The 23,597-nt window shown below is 39.4% G+C and overlaps 1 protein-coding gene across 1 annotated transcript in view; it reads right to left on the bottom strand.

Moving 5' to 3' along the window:
- The window catches only part of LOC128687703 (neural cell adhesion molecule 2), a 200,360-nt gene that overhangs the window by 20,068 nt on the left and 156,695 nt on the right, over window positions 1–23,597 (bottom strand). The window contains exon 7 of the mRNA XM_070083958.1: window positions 5,200–5,329. Within this exon, the coding sequence (XP_069940059.1) occupies window positions 5,200–5,329 (130 nt within the window). The remainder of the gene's footprint in view (window positions 1–5,199; window positions 5,330–23,597) is intronic.

Genomic DNA, 23,597 nt, shown 5'->3' on the forward strand with positions numbered 1-23,597 from the left:
AGATCGCTGGGGAAAAAAAACAAAAGAAAGTACAGGAAAAAAAGGAAATGAAGGTATAATGCAGCTTCAACCAGAGGACAAAGTAATGGAAGATGAACTCGTTCTTCTTAATGCCTTAGCATCTTTCATCGCGGGACCTATGAGAGTAATCTAGAAGAACGTCGACTAACTACCTAATCTGCCCAGTGGACAAGAAAACTGGTGGTAAAGTATACCATATTCACCAAATCAAGCTTCATCACCCATGTCGACATTTATCCATACATTCCATGTCCCTGAAGGTTCCATCAGATATGGCACCTGAATGTTGGGAGGAAGAAAGGAAGGTTTTGGGGATAAATCGAATAAATCTGCAGATACTTCATATTTCTGAATAACTGAGAGTGGGTGATGCCCCGTATTAATGATTCAGAACCCTGAGCAAATAATACTGGCATCATCCCACCACTGCCAGATAAGTAGAAAGAATCATACTCTGTTGTCCCAGAATTATACAGTATTGGTGTGCATGACATCAACTTAAGAACAGAGAAATACGGCAATTCCTTCTCTAAACCATCCATTTCCTACCTTTTTCCAAAGCTTCCAAAGAAATAGCTACAATACCTCAGATTCTAATCAAAGCCAGCCCTTCTCGATCATATATTTGTTCAATCTCTTTTTAAAGCTTTCCAAAGTCTTAGTCTCAATTACCCTACTCGGAAGACTGTTCCACGCATCGACTAAATAGTGTTTATCTTAAAGAGCGCACCCGGAAAAGAGTTATTCCAAAGTCATAAGAAATAACTTCAGTCGCAAAAGTAATTCATAGTCGCAACAAAAGACCCTTGAAATCTGAGATGATATTTAAGTAAATGGTAACCTATCAATGGTAAATTGTAGATAAGTAGCCAAAAAGTTTAAACCACTAAATCAGAAAGTCTCCACAACTCATCAGGTGCTCGTTTCTTACTCTGAAAAGCTGCAAAGTGAAACCACACGAAAGTAATGAATATTGAAACTACTGGAGAGGAAGAAATGAGAAAAGTGCACATTCGCGACAATCTGATCAGACAAGATATTGCCCTGTATATTGAATGAGGCAGTTAAGTGAAATGCTTGCCAGGATTTCAAGGACACGTTTGAGAAATATACCCTCAGGTAATACCAATAAATTACTAACCAGTATTTCTGGGATGTGATCTGAAGTGTATACTTGTATCCTTGTCATGTATCCTTGGCATGTGTTGCTCACATGACTCTCTCACATGTATTACTAACATGTATCGTGGACATATATTTCTGATAAGAATGACGCGAATGATGAAGACGGAGATAAAGAAAAAACCTGGCAAAATACTTAGTCGTGAGTTCAGGAATATTAAGTCCAGCATCTCAAACCTGGCAAGATGATGATCTATATACCTTTATACCTTACCTTTGAAGAGTTTCGAGAGTTTCACTACTCTCGGAGCCCGGCCATGGGCTAGGCTCGTCTGATGATTACCTGGTCAACCAAGTTGTTGCTGCTGGATTCCCGCTGCCCCACATATCCATCACAGCCTGGTTGCTCTGGCACCATATGAAGATACTTTTCCAGTTTCCTCTTGATGGCTACTGTGCTTGTTCCAACCTGTTTCTGATATCTTCTGGTAAGATGTTGAATAGTCTGGGACCCCGGATGTTGATACATTGTTCCCTTATTGTCCCCACCGCACCCCTGCTCGTCATTGGGTTTATTTTGCACTTCCTCCCATATCTCTCATTCCAGTATGTTGTTATGGCAGTGTGCAGATTAGGGACCAGGCCCTCGAGTATTTTCCAGGTATATATTATCATGTATCTCTCTCTCCTCCGCTTCAATGAGTACATGTTCAAGACTTGAAGGCGTTCCCAGTAATTTAGGTGCTTTACTGGCTAAATTTGAGCCATAAACGTTCTCTGTATTTGTTCCAGCTCTGGCATTTCTCCTGCTTTGAACGGGGCCGTCAGCACTGAGCAATATTCTAAATGAGGGAGCACTAACGATTTGAAGACTGTCACCGCTGGCATTATTTCCCTTGTTTTGAAAGTTCTCAACACCCACCCCGTCATCTTCCTGGCTGTCGTGATCTTAGTCCTGTTATGGTTTTTAAAAGAAAGGTCAGCTAACATAATTATTCCCAGGTCTTTTACGTGTTCCTTTCGTTATATTTGGTGACCCTCTTGAGTTTCGTACACAGTGTTCCTTTGAGTTCTTCATTCTCTCCATACCTAAGCAGCTGGAACTTAACGTCATTGAACGTCATGTTGTTCTCCACTGCCCACTGGAAAACCCTGCTTATGTATGATGCTGGTCCACCAAGTGGACCTGTAAGCACCTGTAACTTCAACACTATCAGTAACACTGCAGAACCTGCAACTTCAGCACTCTTCATTAATACTTCAGAACTTTTAACATCACTCAAACACTCGTAAATCCATCGAACACCTTTGTATCTGTTACTTAAACATCTATACCTCCCACATTAATTCATGTAACTCTAATTTCATCTTCGGTTACTCCCTGAACAATAAGTCATTTTACCCTGGCAGGAACAGTTCACAAGTAACCCGTACTTATGGAAGAAAGCTTCTGACGAGTTTTCGGTCCGTACTGGTCTACTGTGAAATCCTGGACTACTGTGAAGTCCTTAACCACTGGGAAGACCTTGACCACTGGGAAGTCCTTGACCACTTGGAAGTCCTGGACCATTGTGAAGTCCTGGACCATTGTGAAGTCCTTGACCATTGTGAAGACCTGGACCATTGTGAAGACCTGGACCATTGTGAAATCCTGAACTATTGTGAAGTCCTTGTCCACTGGGAAGTCCTGGGCCACCGTAATGTAATGGACTATTATGAAGTCCTGGACCAATGGGAAGTCATGGAAAACAGGGAAGTCCTGGACTGTTGTCAAGTCCTGAACCATTGTTAAGTCCTGGACCACTGTGAAGTCATGAACCATTGGGAAGACCTGGACCATTCGGAAGTCCTAGACCATTGTGAAGCTCTGTACCATTATGAGGACTTGGACCATTATGAAGTCCTGGACCACTGTGATAACCTGGAGTAGTGTGAAGTCCTGTACCATTGTGATGTCCTGAACCATTGTGAAGCTCTGAACCATTGTGAAGTCCTGAACCATTGTGAAGTCCTGAACTATTGTGAAGTCCTGAACCATTGTGAAGTCACAGTAGGCCTAAACCAACCGAAACGCCGCCGAGAGCTCTACACTCGTGACACCAACTTCAGCAAATGTAACGACTATTTCATCATCTGTAACTCAACTGACAACATCTGCAAAATACGTATCAACAACTGCAAGTCACGCTTCAAAATCCGTAACATACATTTTAGCAACTGTATCTCACACTTCAAATCCAGTAACTGATACCCCAACATCTGTTATTCACTCTTTATCATCTGTTGCTCACATTTACCGTATGTAATTCACTCTCCAACACCTGTAACTCACCCTTCAACACCTGTGCTCACATTTCAATACATATAAAAGTCACTAAAGAGCATTTAACTCATTCTTAAATACATTTAGATCACTTTTTAATACATGTAACACTCATTTCAGAACATGTGACTTGCATAACAAAGTAACAGTAGTTAGTGAAGCAAGAGAAGACTGGAACTGTAAGAAGACATTAGACACAGTCATGTACAAGAGACTTCGGGAAAACTGGAGGTGCAGGCAGGAATAAGAGGAAAGCACTTTAGTAGAACAAGGCATATTTAAAGGGAGACGGTTTCTGAATAGGCATATGTTATGAGAGAAGCTCCATAAGAGTCAGTACTGGGATCAGTGCTGTTTCTTGTAAATGAATATGCATGGTAGAAGAAATCGAGTCAGTAATTACCCTGTTTGCAGATGAAGTGAAAACTAGTGAGGCAAACATAAAGAGCAGACCAGCAAAGATTTCAGACAGATCTGCACAAGCTGCAGGAATGTCCTGACAAGTGGCTACAAAATGCTAGGTTATGAAAAATGGGGAAAGGCAAAGACAACCAGAACCGAGTAAAGGCTCTGGGCATCAAGATGGCGAACAACACTGAAAGAGAAGGACCTGGGGGTAATCATGGTTCTGAGTATATCGACTGAAGCGCACATCAGTAAAAACGAAGCTGTTAAATTTAGAGTAACTTACAGTAACCGCAAAAAAAAGTCCATAACGATATAATAAAAGTATCTGTTGAAGCCCATCTTCAAGTATGTAGCACCGGCAGGGAACCCATATACGATAAAGTATGTCAAAAGGGTGAAAAATCGTAATAAGCGCAAGTCGCATGTGAATGTAAATAACTACCTACTGTTTGATCCTAAAGTTTAATATAGCCAGTGAATGGAGAGAGAAAAATTGTAAGTAAAAAAATAAAAAGCATAATATTCTATCCTATAGTTACAGTGTAGCGTGTAAACACAACACCAAGACATTTTTAGAGTAAGGAGACTAGTTCCCGGAGCAATGAGCAGAGGCTAAAGGAGCTAAGCCTGAAACACCAGGGGTGATATGATTACGACGTACAAACTGCTAGCAGGAATTCATAGAATGGATAGGAACTGACTGTCCGAGAGACTGGTAACAGGAACACTAGGGCGCAGCTGGAAGATGAAAACACAGATGAGTTACAGAGATGTTAAATATTTCTTTAGCCTTAGAATGGTCAGGAAGTTGAGCGACCTGGACAGCGGAGGGAAAACTGCAGTTTCCGTACACAGTATTATGAACAGGTATGAAAGGGCTCACGCTGTCAGAAACGAAGAAATTTAGTTGCAGCCAGCGAAGAAGGGGGACCGGGAACTGGAACTTGACCTCTTCAACCACAAATACGTAGATACACGATAACATTTGGCACTCTCACTCCAGAACCTGTAACTCAATCCTCGACAAGGCTAATTCATACATAAATACCTGTAATTCTCTTCATTACCTGCAACACAACCACTTTGGCTCTCATTTCAGCATCTGAAACCTAACATTTTTACCCATACCTGCATCAGACGTTAGTGACTCGCAATTAAATACCTGTATCAAACGTCAGTGACTCGCCATTAAATACATGAATCAAACGTCAGTGACTCGCTTTTGACCATCTGCGACATACCTTTCAACACATGTAACTTACCTTCCAACAGTTATGGTTTGCATTTCAACACCTGCGACCTACCTTTCAACACCTGTAACGTACCTTTCAAGACATGTATATGGATGTGGGCAGGGCGGGTGTTTGAGGGGGCACAGGTGTAGTTGCCAGAGTCAGCTGGTCTCACCTTGTTGAGGAAGAGCACACTCAGCCCACCGTTGTTCTCCACCTGCACCTGTGAAGAGATTAACTCACCTGAGATAAACTCGCCCCAGGTGAACTCACCTCAGGTGAACTCACCTAACGAGTTGATCCTGGAAACATAAACACAAATGCAGTTTAATGTGATCCTTTATTGACAACGTTTCGCCCACACAGTGCGCTTTTTTCAAGTCACACACAGATCCTATGAGATACTACTTCAAGAAATGCCTAGGTAAAGCGTAAGAATGATCTGAAAAGCTGTTGAAGTCCAGCTTTGTCCAGTGCAAAATAATGAAGAAGTGAGACAACGTGCCAGACTAAAGGAAGGAACCGAAGGGAATGCCCAAGAAAAAATATACCCGGGGAAAACATCGCGTTGAACCATGTTACTGATACTTAAATTTAAATTAAGACCCTTTTAATTTTTTCTCATATATATATATATATATATATATATATATATATATATATATATATATATATATATATATATATATATATATATATATATATATATATACACACACACACACACTCGGCAGTATTGGAAAGAGAAACAGGCTGTTCAATAAACAAAATAAGAGCAAGAGGACACGCATAAATACAATTATTAGAATAATAAAAAGCATGAAAATAGAAAGAAATGATCAGTGTTAAGGAGGTGACGTGGAACAGCTTAAAGTAACACCAGTCTTACCCTGAGCTTGATATATGACCTGATATCTTTGTTGCATTGGTCTGCTTATTTATTGTCACGCATATTCATCAACTTGTAGGTATTGTATACCTTTTTCTACATCACAATGTTAAAAGTTTGTGTAGCCTTCCATAACACAGTGTGATGCAACCCAAACTAATCCTATTTAAAATAATAAAAAAAATATATAGCAAATTTCATAAATTAATACTTGATTACATTGTAAACAGAGGATGGGATCGAAGTGAGTTTCATAAAATACAGCCGACTGTTTCAAAGAAAACGCACAACTTGACTGAAGGTTAAGAGGTAGGGCTCAGGAGCTGAAGTTCAACCACCACAGGCGAGCGTTAACTAGAATATATTGGTGTGTTATACACTAACAAACTTGACAGATAAACAGGCTCTAAAGCCCAATGACGTATGAAATATACAATCATGAGTTAAAAAAAAAGATAGAGGAACTGTGCATTTAGCGACATGGAAGTGAGTTATTCAGTTGCTGGAGTTGTTCGGCGCTGTGAATGCAGCGCAGCTGTTCAAGGAACAGCGCAGCTGTTCAAGGAACAGCGCAGCTGATCAAAGAACAGCGCAATAATCAATCACTCACCGAGGCAGTTAATTTGTTCCTGTCCAGTGGCTGGAAAGAGGGATGTAGTTAACAGGAATTTCAAAGAGATTCAGGATTCGGGCAAATTGAAGATGATGCTCGTCCAGTTGTTTCGTATAAGAGCTTGTGGTGCATAATATATATATATATATATATATATATATATATATATATATATATATATATATATATATATATATATATATATATATATATATATATATATATAATATATATATAGATATAAACACTGCACTAGCCAAGGAGTCGAACCCATGCAAGGAGTCGAACCTCATGGTCAGAGAAAACGCATGACGCTTTAGACCACACAATCCTTAACAATGGTGCATCCAGCCAAGCTAGATGTTGTACCCACCATCGAAGGACACATGGTGGTGTGGATGCCTCTGAGCTAATTTCCTTGGCTAGTTCATGTTTTTATTGATCAATACCACTTGTTCCGTGGGTACAATAATATAATATACTGCTTGTTGAGCTAGTACACAAACAGGAAGTAGAATGAAATTAGAGGCGTCCACACCACCGTATGTCCTTCGATGGTGGATACAACATCTAGCTTGGCTGGATGCACCATTCTTAAGGATTGTGTGGTCTAGTGGTCTAAAGTGTCATGCGTTTTCTCTCACCATGAGGCGGGCCAAAACAGCATGGGTTCGACTCCTTGGTTAGTGCAGTGTTGTTATTGATCAATACCTCTTGTTCCGTGGGTACAACAATATATATGTATGTATATATATATATATATATATATATATATATATATATATATATATATATATATGTGTGTGTGTGTGTGTGTGTGTGTGTGTGTGTGTGTGTGTGTGTGTCGCCAAATAGGTAAAACTTGCGATTTTGGCTTAAATAGCAACGCTCCTCTTGCCCAAATAGGCAAGCGAAAATTTGTGTAAGCAATAATTTCGAAAAATAAAATCATTCTGAACCTAACGAAAAAAATATATTTCTTTGTGTTTATTTATTATTAAATTATTGTAAACTAAAAATATATATTTAGTTGGATTAGGCTAAATTAAATTGCACTTGTTATAATAAGGCTAGGTAAGTTTTCTAAAGTTATTTGGTGCGAAGGCGCTGACTGTCGCCTGGTAGAGGCCTCCCTTCAAGATGCGATTGACCGAGTTTCTCATTGGGCACTTCCCATAGATTTGAATTTTCTAGTACGATAACCCATTTCATTACCTTCACTAAACGTCCTCTTCCAGATATCCCATTGTATTAAGACGGCTGACGTATTCCAGAATGTGATACGGTCAAGTTTCTTGGCATTCTCTTCGATTGCCGGTTGACATGGAAACCTCACATTTCCTCTTTGAAGGCAGCTTACCATGGTCGGCTGAATCTCCTTAAAATTCTTGCTCATCGTACATGGGGGAGCATATCGCCGGACTCTCCTCCATTTGCATTCCACCCTAGTCTTGTCAAAGCTGGATTATGGTGACCAAGTCTATTCTGCGGCTTCTCCTACAACTCTTTCTAAGTTAGATCCTCTTCATCATCAGGGTCTACGTTCATGTCTTGGTGCTTTCGTTCATCCCCTCTTGAAAGCCTCTTTACTAACGCGAACGTTCCTTCCTTAGTTGATCGTCGTGATGCTCAAAGCCTTCGTTACTTTGTCCGCTCTCATGACTTTCGTGTTCCTTCTACGTATAGGTTCGTCTCAGACGTTAGTAGAAGTCCATTATTGGTTCGACGCCCCTGCCTACTCCGACCGTTTTCTCTTCGTCTTCACTCCGGTCTTCTCTCCAGTTCTCTCCCTTGTATGTTCATTTAGCGTCTCCCTTTTCCCTTCCTCCTGGGGAAGTTCCGACGGTTCGTGTCTGTTCTCCTCTACTTCCACGCGCAAAAGCTCTCCTGCCTACAAATGCTTCTCGCTCTCTTTTTCTCGCTCACTTCCAGTCGCATGCTCATGCCATCGCTGTTTATACAGATGGTTCTAAATCTTGGACGGTGTTGGGATGGCAGCGGTGTTCTCTGACGAAGTTGTCCGAGGTCATTTCTTAGATTCGGCTAGTATTTTTACCGCAGAGTTGTATGCCATCCTCATAGCGCTTCTCCGTATTACATATATGTCTCCTCGGACGTTTGTGATCATTTCAGATTCCCTCAGTGCTTTACAAGCGTTGATGTGCAGGACACGTTGATGTGCAGGACACGTTGATGTGCAGGGCAATGAACAGGCGGATGCTGCTGCGCGGTCAGCGGTACATGATCTTATGGTTTCCTATAGAGATATTTCGTTCAGGGATTATTTTACAGTCATCTCTGCCGTCTTCGTGGCCATGCAACAGTGGTGGTCGAACACGCACTATAACAAATTGCAATCTATTAAACAGCCTTTAGGTTTGTGGCCATCTTCTTACCTTACTCTGGAGACTGTGTTCTCTCATCTCCGCATCGACCATACTCACCTTGCCCATGGGTATCTCATGAAACGACACCCTATTCCTCTCTGTAAGGTTTGTCGGGTACCTATTTCGGTTCTTCACCTTCTTGCGGATTGCCCGGTTTACCAACGAACTCGCAGGATTTACCTCCAACGACGACGCTGCTCTATTGCTTTTACCTTATCTTCCCTTCTCGTAAACGGCCCTGCCTATGACTTACAATCACTTTTTGACTTTTTGTCAGCAACTGCTTTACTGTACAAAGTTTAACATATAGCCCTTAGCATACCTTGTAGCCCTTTTCTCCCCTCACCTCTGATCCCCTCTCCACCTAGCTGTTTATTAGCCCCGGCTCTATTTTCTGCCTCGTAATGCTGCATGACCCTTGTTGATTTAGCGCTTTCTTTGATTATAATTATTATTTTAATTTTGATACAACATTATTAATTTTTACATTGACATAAACGAAAAAAATGTATATTTTAACGTATAAGAGAAAAATTTAGAAAGGACATAATTTTAAGTGAGTTCTTGCTAACTGACCAGTTTTACCTATTCGGTACGAATAGGTATATACATTCGACACACCATATGTCCCTTTAAGATTATGAAGAATATTTTAGACTATAAAACTGTCAAGATTATAAATACCAGAACTCAAATTTGAAATATGACTTGATGCTGTACAAATGTATGTGCAGGACGGGTTTGAGATGATGTTACCTTTTCTGACTGATGTGTCGTCTCAGTGTTTAACATTCAATACCTGCTTCCATTGCCTCATCTTCCCCTTCCTCTGAAGATGTGTGTGTCAGCACATGAATGTGCTCAGATTTTATTATCTATTTTCCCTGTGGGATTTTTACTAATTTATAGGCAACGTTTTACTGGGACCCTGAAAAAGTATTAGGTAGTATGAGCACATCCATTTCCTAGGATAAATTTTGTTTTCCGAGACTTATATTTCGACTGATGAAATTTCAGTTTCATTTTCCCAAGAGTTTATAAATAACAAAAAGGCACAATACCGTGACTGGAACGATACACAAATAACCCGCACATAAAAGAGAGAAGCTTACGACGACGTTTCGGTCCGACTTGGACCATTGACAAAGTCACACTAACAGAGGTGGAGCAGGACGGCTATATATAGGCAGGAAGACGACGAAACGTCGTCGTAAGCTTCTCTCTTTTATGTGCGGGTTATTTGTGTACCCAAGAGTTTATCTTCACTGTTTCCTTGTATCAAGATTTTTTTATTTTTAGTTTCTATATTTTCGTTGAGAGGAAATTCGATTTTCATATTTTATATTGACATTTTTTCGGTGGGTGAAATGTAGATGGTGATGCACTGACATCCATGACCACCACCGCTGTCTCAACCTCATTTGTATACAAGATCAGCGGGGTGACTGAGTCACAAGGTTTGCATATCACAGATATATTAATCAGTTTAGCTACTTGCTAATACCTTATTTCATTGTACATATAACAACCTAATAGTGTTAGGTGCATATTACAAGACCTGACCACAGTCGTGGATTTTAATGTGGCCCTCCAGGCCTCCCATGGAGTGCAGCTCCTGAACCCAATTTAGAGGCTAACCACTCCGTTTTGAAACCTAAGCACTGCCGTGGTATAAGGTATTCTTAAAGTGTATGGAGGTTTTCTACAGAAGAAAGCATATTCAAACACTGGTAAGCTTATATTATTGTGGTAAACATAAATAAAACATTACAGATCATTCGGTTTTATTGACATAGTATTCTGTGAGGAATATATACGAGGTATATATACGTTTATAAAGAGGTAAGCACATTACAAATATGGTAAGACATTGGTAAGCAAATAAGAGTTATACATTTAAAAAGCTCACGTAGAATCTTGTTTCTTCAAGAATACAATTACAAGCAAAATTACATGAAGGTAACCAGTACACAGTATGGAACTTCAAACAGTTATACACTGGAGATATCAATATCACTTAGAAAGGGAACATTACATAATTCTTGAGGGATATTCATTACATGGTAAGTATTTATACATGGTAAAACTATACAAATACATTCAACTTCAAGTGATAACATTAGATCTCTTTTCATCATCAAAGGCAGATCAAGACTACAGCTCACTACATTTTCTCGGATCAATCTTCCAATACCACACAACACCATGAAACACCTAACTCCATTTAACTGGACCAAAACTAAGTCTCCTTCCCCTCCCCCTCAAATCCCTCTCCATACCATCTAAACCAAGACCACTCATTGATTCAACATTCCTACTCCCTCTCCCTACCACCATACACAATTCAGCACCACACACACACACACACACACACACACACACACACACACATCCACAAACACACGCATATCACTTTTTTTTCAAAAACATTCACTCATTCAATAGTTGTCTACCTAGGCTAAGGTAATACAATTTACTTTTTATGCGAGAGGATCCCAACATATCATCGCACATTTCATTTCTTTACATTGATATAACATCTCACATTCACTTCACTCTCATGAAAATTCGTTGAACATTCATTACAACATACTGAATTTCGCTACACACTCATTACATATTTCACTTCAATACTGTAAAAACCACCACATATTCATTCACTTCCCCATAAAGCACTACACAATCACTTCATTACACATTCACATCACCCTGAAAATTATTACACATTTATTTCAGTTCTCTAAAAAAAAAATTACACATTTCATTATCTTAAAAATTATTACACATTTCATTATCTTAAAAATTATTACACATTTCATTATCTTCAAAATTATTACACATTTCATTATCTTCAAAATTATTACACATTTCATTATCTTCAAAATTATTACACATTTCATTATGTTCAAAATTATTACACATTTCATTATCTTCAAAATTATTACACATTTCATTTCTCTAACCTGACAAGACATCACATATTGGTTCACTATCTCAAAAAGCGTTACACATTCACTTCACTTCCCTGAAAAATTATTCTACATTCATTTTCATTACCTTGAAAAGACATCACACATTTATTTTTCACCATGAAAATCATAACACATTCATTTGTATACCTTGAAAATCATTAAACATTCAATTCATTACCCCGAAAATCATTACAATATTTAATTCTCAACTTTTTTTCTTTTTGTCTTCTCCAAACACCATATTTTGAGCTGGGGGGGGGCACACTGTTTTTAGATACATTACCAAGGGAAAAATATATAAAATGTGGGGAAGGATAGCCGTCAGTTCCTCATATGTATTTTCCCATTTTACACTGAAAGAAAGCTCATGATTCCAGTTATTTTCTTGCTTAACTAACATCACATAGTTGTAATCATGACGGTGGGTGAACTTTCTCTGGGCGAGGAATCTGGTGTTGTAACGGGTCGAGTCTGGCCGGTTGGAGAGACCTGCTGAGGTGACCCCAGGCAGTTGTCAAGTTATGTAGGATCATGCCGCAGACAGGGACCGGGGATATGTGAATCTGCCCGGTGAGAAGACCCCAAGTGTTGGGTAATGGGGGCTCTACTCTTCGTTATTGAATTTGGGGCTCTACCTAAATTCGTTCGTGAAGTGGGGCTCTACTCTTCTTCGTTACCGAAGAGTAGCTATACTCAACTTCGTTGGTGAAACAGGTCTCTACCTCGATTCGTTGGTGAGGTTGGGGCTATAATCCACCTTCTTGATGAAGGGAGGGCTCCACTCCTCTTCACTGACGTGGTGGGGCATCACAGTGCTTCGTTGGTGAAATATATTGGTTCATCGCCAATAACTACAGTCTCATGATAAGACACACAAAGGTATTTACGATATGTATGAGGCATACACAACTTCATGAATTACTGCTAAAACGCCACGTAAGTGGAATCTTAAGGTAAGACAATATTACGAGGTATATACAGTACATAAAACAATACAATACATGAAGATGACTTATCAACTTACGTTCCTCCAATACTGCCGAGTCTAACATCTCTTCTGAGGAGTTATTCACATGTCTTATTTCCTTTTGCAGTTTTATCAGTCGGGATACATTATCTTGTCGCATACGTTTAAAATAGTATATCTATCTCAAAATAGACTTCCGCCTCCTTACGAGGACATTCTTGCAATTTGTTCGAACTCTATTTGCTTTTGGGTTGGAAGATCCTTTTAAAAGAAATACGCATTATAATGTTTCACAATTCACAATCTACAAACACGAACTCACACACACACACACACACACACACACACACACACACACACACACACACACACATACACATCAACCAGGTAACTGCTGCAGCATATGGGTGCCTGGCAAACCTGAGAATAACGCCCGATACCTTAGTAAGGAATCATTCAAGACACTGTACACCGTGTACGTCAGGGCCATACTGGAGTATGCATCACCAGTTTGGAACCCACACCTGGTCAAGCACGTCAAGAAATTGTGCTCCTCGATTAAATCGAGGAGTATGAGGATTTAAACCCTTTCTGTAAGCGAGTATAATTATTCGGCAAGATACATTCGTAGTATCAAGAAGATTCATCACCAAACTTCTGCATGTGTTATCATGCAGTTAAACATAAGTGGGATGATGAAGTAACTCTGTTGTGAGTGTATAAGTCTAGTGGTGCTGGTGGTGGAAGTGGTGGTGGTGATAGTGTTTGTGGTAATGGTGATAGTGTTGATGGTTGAGGTGGTGTTGAACAGAGCGATAGTGTTGTCGTGGTGGTTGTGATTATGACAGTGACGTTGATAGTGGTGGAGTGATAGTGGTGAAGTTAGTAAAGTGTGGTGATGTTGGTAATGTGTGGTGATAGTGGTAATGGTTGATATTATGGACGTTAGTGATGATGCTGCTGATAGCGATGGAGATCATAGTGGGATAGTGATAATGTTGGTGATAGTGGCGGTGTGACAGTGTTGTGTGTGTGTGTGTGTTTTTGTAGATTGTAAATTGTGAAACATTACAATGTGTATTTCTTCTAACAGGTTCTACTAACCCAAACGTAAATAGAGCTCATACAGATTACAAGAATAAGTAGGTGGAAGTCTGTTTTAAGAAATATATCCTATTTTAAATATATGTAAAGAGATAATGTATTCCTATTAATAGAACTGCAAAAGGAAATGAGACATGTGAATACCGCCTCAGAGGAGATGATAGACTCAGCAATATTGGTGATAGGTCATCTTGATATATTGTTTTATCGTGAATAAATATTTAACATGTAATATATATACACCACATATACCTCGTAACATTGTCTTACCATAAGATTCCACTCATGTGGTGTTTTAGCATTAATTCATGAAGTTGTGTATGCCTCATATATATCGTAAATGCCTTTGTGTGTCTTAACATTAGAATGTATTTATTGGCTTGAAATGTTAGCAATGTTTTGAGAGCGTTGTAATGGACTGATAAAATTTTACTCAGGCAGTAGAACAGAGGGGGTGGAGCCATGGACCGACCCGCTTCAACAACGAAGCAGTGTAGAGCACCCACTTCGTTAGCGAAGAGTAGAGCTCTCCCTTTACCAAGGACGTGGGTAGAGCCCCTACTTCACCAAGGACGTGGGTTGAGCCCCTACTTCACCAACGAATCGATGTAGAGGCCCGCTTCACAAACGAATCGATATAGAGCTCCACTTTACCAACGAAGATGGTTAGCGAAGAGAAGTTGAACCCCCATTACCCAATGCCTGGGGTTTTCTCACCGGGCAGACTCTCATACCCCCGGCTCCTACCTGCGACATGACCCCACACACCTTGACCATCCCCTGGAGTCACCCCATCCAGGTCCATCCAACCGATCTGACTCAACCCGTTACAACTCCTCCAGATTCCTCACCCAGAGGAAATTCACCCATCGTCGTGATTAGAACTATATGATGTTAGTTAAGTAATGAAATAACTGGAATGGTGAGTTTTTGCTAGGTATAAAATGGGAAATACATACGAGGTTCTGACGACAATACCTCCCTGCATTTTATTTAAAATTTCCCTTGGTAATATAGTTAGAAATAGTGTGACCCCATTTACATCAAAATGTGGTGTTTGAAGGAAGCAAACAGAAAAAAGAAGTTGAGATTTAAATAATTTCATGGGTATTGAAAATTTTTAATGATTTTTCTGGGTAAAGTAGTGGCTAAGCGAAATGATTTCAAGATGGTGAATTAAAATGTGATGGGATTGAATATGATGAGAGTCATCATGCTAAGCTGAATGAGATGCTTAAGAATAAGTTTGAAGTGTAGGAGTGTTGTCAAAAGCATGTGATTTAGTGAGAAATGTTGTTAGTATACAAGTTTTGGTGTGGTTGGGAATGAGATTATGAGAAATTTAGGTTGAAATATGTAATTCGTATAACTGTAAGAAATTTTAGCGCAAGTCTTATATTACGAAATGTATAAGCTAGTACAGAGGGAAAGGAAATGAATGTATATTTGGTGGGCAAGATTCAGTGTAGTGTATATTTTCAGAATAGAGAAATGAGCAATGAGTATGAATGAATTTTCATGAAACTCTAATGAATGTTAGACTTTTTTCAGTGTGAAGAAATGAAATGTGAGATATCAGTGAAATGAAATGACTATGTAATGTCTTTTCATGAGTGTGTAACGAATTTTCACAAATGTGTAGTGATTTTCAGGGTTTAGAAATGAATATGTGATGTCTTTCCTGGGTAGTGAATACAATGTGTGATGATTTTCAAGGAAGAGAAATGAATGTCTGATGTTATTTCAACATAGACAAATGAAAGTTTAATAATATTTAGGAAAATGAAATGTGTAGTGAGTTTCCAGGGTATTTACCTGGAGTTTACCTGGAGAGAGTTCCGAGGGTCAACGCCCCCCGCGGCCCGGTCTGTGACCAGGCCTCCTGGTGGATCAGAGTCTGATCAACCAGGCTATTACTGCTGGCTGCACGCAATCCAACGTACGAGCCACAGCCCGGCTGGTCAGGTACCGACTTTAGGTGCTTGTCCAGTGCCTGCTTGAAGACAGCCAGGGGTCTATTGGTAATCCCCCTTATGTATGCTGGTAGGTAGCTGAACAGTCCCGGGCCCCTGACACTTACTGTATTGTCGCTTAACGTGCTAGTGACACCCCTGCTTTTCATTGGGGGATGTTGCATCGTCTGCCTAGTCTTTAAATTTCGTTGTGAGTGATTTTCGTGTGAAAGTTTGGTACTAGTCCCTCTAGGATTTTCCAGGTGTATATAATCATGTATCTCTCCCTCCTGCGTTCCAGGGAATACAGGTTTAGGAACCTCAAGCGCTCCCAGTAATTGAGGTGTTTTATCTCTGTTATGCGCGCCGTGAAGGTTCTCTGTACATTTTCTAGGTCAGCAATTTCACCTGCCTTGAAAGGTGCTGTTAGTGTGCAGCAATATTCCAGCCTAGATAGAACAAGTGACCTGAAGAGTGTCATCATGGGCTTGGCCTCCCTAGTTTTGAAGGTTCTCATTATCCATCCTGTCATTTTTCTAGCAGATGCGATTGATACAATGTTATGGTCCTTGAAGGTGAGATCCTCCGACATGATCACTCCCAGGTCTTTGACGTTGGTTTTTCGCTCTATTTTGTGGAAGGAATTTGTTTTGTACTCTGATGAAGTTTTAATTTCGTCATGTTTACCATATCTGAGTAATTGAAATTTCTCATCGTTGAACTTCACATTGTTTTCTGCAAAATGTGTAATAATTTTGAGGAAAATTATATAAATGTGTAATGAGTGTGTGATGTCTTTACAGGCTGGAGAAATAAATGTATAATGGTTTTTCATGGTGGTGAATGAATGCGAGTATGTGGGTCTGTAATTTTTTTCATGAATGTTTAACGATTTTTCAGGGAAGAGAATTGAATGTGTGATATCTTTTCAGGATGGTGAATGTTTAATAATTTTCAGAGCAATGAAGTGAATGTGTAACGATTTTCATGGTGATGAAATGAATATGAAGCGATTTCCAGGGTAATGATATCCTCCAGGTATGGAGGATATCATTACCCTCCAGATGTGAGGATATCATTACCCTTCAGGTATGGAGGATATCATTACCCTCCAGATGTGAGGATATCATTACCCTTCAGGTATGGAGGATATCATTACCCTCTAGACATGAGGACATCATTACCCTTCAGGTATGGAAGATATCATTACCCTCCAGATATGAGGATATCATTACCCTCCAGATATGAGGATATCATTACCCTCCAGGTATGGAGGATATTACATCCCAGGTATGGAGGATATCATTACCCTCCTCGTATGGAGGATATTATTACCCTCCAGGTATGGAGGATATCATTACCCTCCAGGTATAGAGAATATCATTACACTCCAGGTATGGAGGATATCATTACCCTCCAGATATGGAGGATATTACCCTCCACGTATGGAGGATATCATTACCCTCCAGGGATGGACAATATAATTACCCTCCAGGTATGGAGGATATCATTACCCTCCAGGTATGGAGGATATCATTACCCTCCAGGTATGGAGGATATCATTACCCTCCAGGTATGGAGGATATCATTACACTCCAGGTATAGAGGATATCATTACCCTCCAGGTATGGAGGATATCATTACCCTCCAGGTATGGAGGATATCATTACCCTCCAGGTATGGAGGATATCATTACCCTCCAGGTATGGAGAATATCATTACCCTCCAGGTATGGAGGATATCATTACCCTCCAGATATGAGGATATCATTACCCTCCAGATATGAGGATATCATTACCCTTCAGATTTGGAGGATATCATTACCCTCCAGGTATGGAGGATATCATTACCCTCCAGGTATGGAGAATATCATTACCCTCCAGGTATGGAAGATACCATTACCCTCCAGGTATGGAGGATATCATTACCCTCCAGGTATGGAGGATATTACATTCCAGGTATGGAGGATATCATTACCCTCCTGGTATGGAGGATACCATTACCCTCCAGGTATGGAGGATATAATTACTCTCCATGTATGGAGGATATCATTACCCTCCAGGTATGGAGGATATCATTACCCTCCAGATATGGAGGATATTACCCTCCACGTATGGAGGATATCATTACCCTCCAGGTGTGGAGAATATCATTACCCTCCAGGTATGGAGGATATCATTACCCTCCACGTATGGAGGATATCATTACCCTCCACGTATGGAGGATATCATTACCAACGGTCTAATAACACGCTGCAGAAATATGAATGTGTAGCAATTTTCACGGCATAGAAATGAATGCGTGATGTCTTTTCAGGGTGGAGAAATAAATTTGTAATGATTTTCATAGAAGTGAAGTGAATCTATAATGATTTTCATTGTAAAGAAATGAATGTTTACTAATTTTCAGGCAATGAAGTGAATGTATAATGATTTTCAAGGTACAGAAATGAATGTGGAATTATTTTCACAGTAAAAAGTGAATGTAAAATGTTTTTCATGGTGAAGAAGTGGTTGTGTAATGGTTTTCGGAGTACCGAAGTGAATGTGTAATGTTTCTTGGGTAGTGAATGAATGTGTCATGTTTTTCATGGTGAAGTGAATGTTTGATGATTTATCAAGGTATTGAAGTGATTGTGTAATTTTTTGGAGGAGTGAACCAATGTGTGATTTTCTTCAGGGTAGAGAAATGTAATGTGTAATAATTTTGAGGTCAATGAAATGAATGTTTATTTATTTTCAGAGTATTGCAATGAAATGTGCAATAATTTTGAGGATAATGCAAATGTGTCATAATTTTAAGGATAGTGAAATGTGTAATAATTTTAAGGATAATGAAATGTGTAATAATTTTAAGGATAATGAAATATGTAATAATTTTGAGGATAATGAAGTGTGTAATTTTTATTAGTATTGAAGCGAATGTGTAATAGTTTTTAGAGTATTGAAGTGAAATATGTAATGAGTGTGTAGCGAAATTCAAGATGTTGTAATGAACGAAATTTTCATGAGAGTGAAATGAACGTGAGATGTTATATAAGTGTAAAGAAATGAAATGTGTGATGAAATGTTGAGGATCCTCTAATAAAGTAAATTGTATTAACTTAGTTTAGGTAGACAACTCTTAAACAAGTGTAGGTTTTCGAAAAAAAATGTGATGTGCGTGTGTTTGTGGATGTGTGTGTGTTTGTGTGGTGCTGAACTGTGTATGGTGGTAGGGAGAGGGAGTGGGAATGTTGAATCAATGAGTGGTCATGGGTCAGGCGGTAGGGAGAGGGATTTGAAACGGAGGGGGAGCTTGTTCCAAGGAATTGGGGATGTGATGTAGTCTTAATACAAATAAAAAGAGTTAGGTTGTTCATGGTATTATGTGGTATTGGGAGGTTGATTCGAAGAATTGGAGTGAGGTGTAATCATAATCTGCCTTTGATGATAAAAGGAGATTGAGATGAGATTTAATGTTATCATTTGAAGTTGAATGTAAATGTATAAATACCATGTATAAATACTTACCATATAATTTATATACCTCTAGCTGATATTCATATCTGTGTATAAATGAGGACCAGGAGCTGCACTCCATGGGAAGGGTTGGAGGTTCACTTAAAAATCCACTCCTACGATCAGGTCTTACACTGCTATGTGGTTGTTTGTTCAATGAAATAAGGTATCAACAAGAAGCTAAATTGATTAATATGCATTTTGTATGTAAACCTTGTGACTCAGTCATCCAACTAATATTATATATAAATGTGGTTGAGATCACAAGAGTCGTCACGCAAGTCAATACTATACCGCTTGCATTTTATCCACCGAAAACGTGTAAATATAAAATATGAAATCAAATTTCATTTCTACGAAAATATAAAAACGAGAAAAACAGTCTTGATGTAAGGACTTGGAATGACGATAAACTCTTGGGGAAATGAAACCGAAATTTCATTCGTAGAAATATAAGTCTTGGAAACAAAATTATTCTAGGAAACGGCAGTGGTCATCCAGCAGGTGGTCATATCGCCTAATACCTTTCTAGGGTTCTAGAGCTACAACCCAAGAGGTTTTCATACTGCTGGTGGCCATGAAGACTGAAAGCCTATATATATGTCGTGCCGAATAGGTAAAATTTATGATTTTGTCTTAAATAGCAACACTCCCCTTGCAGAATAAGGCAAGTAAAAATTTTTGTATGCAATAATTTCGCAAAAATCATTCTGAACCTAACGATAAAAATATATTCCAACGTGTTTGTTTATTATTAAATTATTGTAAACTTGTCAAAAATATTTTTAGTTGGATTAGGCTAAATTAAATTGCGCTTGTAGTAATAAATTTAAGTAAGATTTCTGAAGATCTTTAGGTACAAAATTATTACTTTCAGCATTAACATAAATGAAAAAAATATATCTTTAAACGTTCAAGAGAAAATTTTAGAAAGGACTTAATTTTAAATGAGTTCTTGCATATTGACCAATTTTACCTATTCGGCACGACATACATAATATATATATATATATATATATATATATATATATATATATATATATATATATTTTTTTTTTTTATTTATTATCACACCGGCCGATTCCCACCAAGGCAGGGTGGCCCGAAAAAGAAAAACTTTCACCATCATTCACTCCATCACTGTCTTGCCAGAAGGGTGCTTTACACTACAGTTTTTAAACTGCAACATTAACACCCCTCCTTCAGAGTGCAGGCACTGTACTTCCCATCTCCAGGACTCAAGTCCGGCCTGCCGGTTTCCCTGAATCCCTTCATAAATGTTACTTTGCTCACACTCCAACAGCACGTCAAGTATTAAAAACCATTTGTCTCCATTCACTCCTATCAAACACGCTCACGCATGCCTGCTGGAAGTCCAAGCCCCTCGCACACAAAACCTCCTTTACCCCCTCCCTCCAACCCTTCCTAGGCCGACCCCTACCCCGCCTTCCTTCCACTACAGACTGATACACTCTTGAAGTCATTCTGTTTCGCTCCATTCTCTCTACATGTCCGAACCACCTCAACAACCCTTCCTCAGCCCTCTGGACAACAGTTTTGGTAATCCCGCACCTCCTCCTAACTTCCAAACTACGAATTCTCTGCATTATATTCACACCACACATTGCCCTCAGACATGACATCTCCACTGCCTCCAGCCTTCTCCTCGCTGCAACATTCATCACCCACGCTTCACACCCATATAAGAGCGTTGGTAAAACTATACTCTCATACATTCCCCTCTTTGCCTCCAAGGACAAAGTTCTTTGTCTCCACAGACTCCTAAGTGCACCACTCACTCTTTTTCCCTCATCAATTCTATGATTCACCTCATCTTTCATAGACCCATCTGCTGACACGTCCACTCCCAAATATCTGAATACGTTCACCTCCTCCATACTCTCTCCCTCCAATCTGATATTCAATCTTTCATCACCTAATCTTTTTGTTATCCTCATAACCTTACTCTTTCCTGTATTCACCTTTAATTTTCTTCTTTTGCACACCCTACCAAATTCATCCACCAATCTCTGCAACTTCTCTTCAGAATCTCCCAAGAGCACAGTGTCATCAGCAAAGAGCAGCTGTGACAACTCCCACTTTGTGTGTGATTCTTTATCTTTTAACTCCACGCCTCTTGCCAAGACCCTCGCATTTACTTCTCTTACAACCCCATCTATAAATATATTAAACAACCACGGTGACATCACACATCCTTGTCTAAGGCCTACTTTTACTGGGAAAAAATTTCCCTCTTTCCTACATACTCTAACTTGAGCCTCACTATCCTCGTAAAAACTCTTCACTGCTTTCAGTAACCTACCTCCTACACCATACACTTGCAACATCTGCCACATTGCCCCCCTATCCACCCTGTCATACGCCTTTTCCAAATCCATAAATGCCACAAAGACCTCTTTAGCCTTATCTAAATACTGTTCACTTATATGTTTCACTGTAAACACCTGGTCCACACACCCCCTACCTTTCCTAAAGCCTCCTTGTTCATCTGCTATCCTATTCTCCGTCTTACTCTTAATTCTTTCAATTATAACTCTACCATACACTTTACCAGGTACACTCAACAGACTTATCCCCCTATAATTTTTGCACTCTCTTTTATCCCCTTTGCCTTTATACAAAGGAACTATGCATGCTCTCTGCCAATCCCTAGGTACCTTACCTTCTTCCATACATTTATTAAATAATTGCACCAACCACTCCAAAACTATATCCCCACCTGCTTTTAACATTTCTATCTTTATCCCATCAATCCCGGCTGCCTTACCCCCTTTCATTTTACCTACTGCCTCACGAACTTCCCCCACACTCACAACTGGCTCTTCCTCACTCCTACAAGATGTTATTCCTCCTTGCCCTATACACGAAATCACAGCTTCCCTATCTTCATCAACATTTAACAATTCCTCAAAATATTCCTTCCATCTTCCCAATACCTCTAACTCTCCATTTAATAACTCTCCTCTCCTATTTTTAACTGACAAATCCATTTGTTCTCTAGGCTTTCTTAACTTGTTAATCTCACTCCAAAACTTTTTCTTATTTTCAACAAAATTTGTTGATAACATCTCACCCACTCTCTCATTTGCTCTCTTTTTACATTGCTTCACCACTCTCTTAACTTCTCTCTTTTTCTCCATATACTCTTCCCTCCTTGCATCACTTCTACTTTGTAAAAACTTCTCATATGCTAACTTTTTCTCCCTTACTACTCTCTTTACATCATCATTCCACCAATCGCTCCTCTTCCCTCCTGCACCCACTTTCCTGTAACCACAAACTTCTGCTGAACACTCTAACACTACATTTTTAAACCTACCCCATACCTCTTCGACCCCATTGCCTATGCTCTCATTAGCCCATCTATCCTCCAATAGCTGTTTATATCTTACCCTAACTGCCTCCTCTTTTAGTTTATAAACCTTCACCTCTCTCTTCCCTGATGCTTCTATTCTCCTTGTATCCCATCTACCTTTTACTCTCAGTGTAGCTACAACTAGAAAGTGATCTGATATATCTGTGGCCCCTCTATAAACATGTACATCCTGAAGTCTACTCAACAGTCTTTTATCTACCAATACATAATCCAACAAACTACTGTCATTTCGCCCTACATCATATCGTGTATACTTATTTATCCTCTTTTTCTTAAAATATGTATTACCTATAACTAAACCCCTTTCTATACAAAGTTCAATCAAAGGGCTCCCATTATCATTTACACCTGGCACCCCAAACTTACCTACCACACCCTCTCTAAAAGTTTCTCCTACTTTAGCATTCAAGTCCCCTACCACAATTACTCTCTCACTTGGTTCAAAGGCTCCTATACATTCACTTAACATCTCCCAAAATCTCTCTCTCTCCTCTGCATTCCTCTCTTCTCCAGGTGCATACACGCTTATTATGACCCACTTCTCGCATCCAACCTTTACTTTAATCCACATAATTCTTGAATTTACACATTCATATTCTCTTTTCTCCTTCCATAACTGATCATTTAACATTACTGCTACCCCTTCCTTTGCTCTAACTCTCTCAGATACTCCAGATTTAATCCCATTTATTTCCCCCCACTGAAACTCT

Source organism: Cherax quadricarinatus, chromosome 11 (genome assembly GCF_038502225.1).
Source record: "Cherax quadricarinatus isolate ZL_2023a chromosome 11, ASM3850222v1, whole genome shotgun sequence".
In the NCBI taxonomy this organism is placed as follows: Eukaryota; Metazoa; Arthropoda; class Malacostraca; order Decapoda; family Parastacidae; genus Cherax; species Cherax quadricarinatus.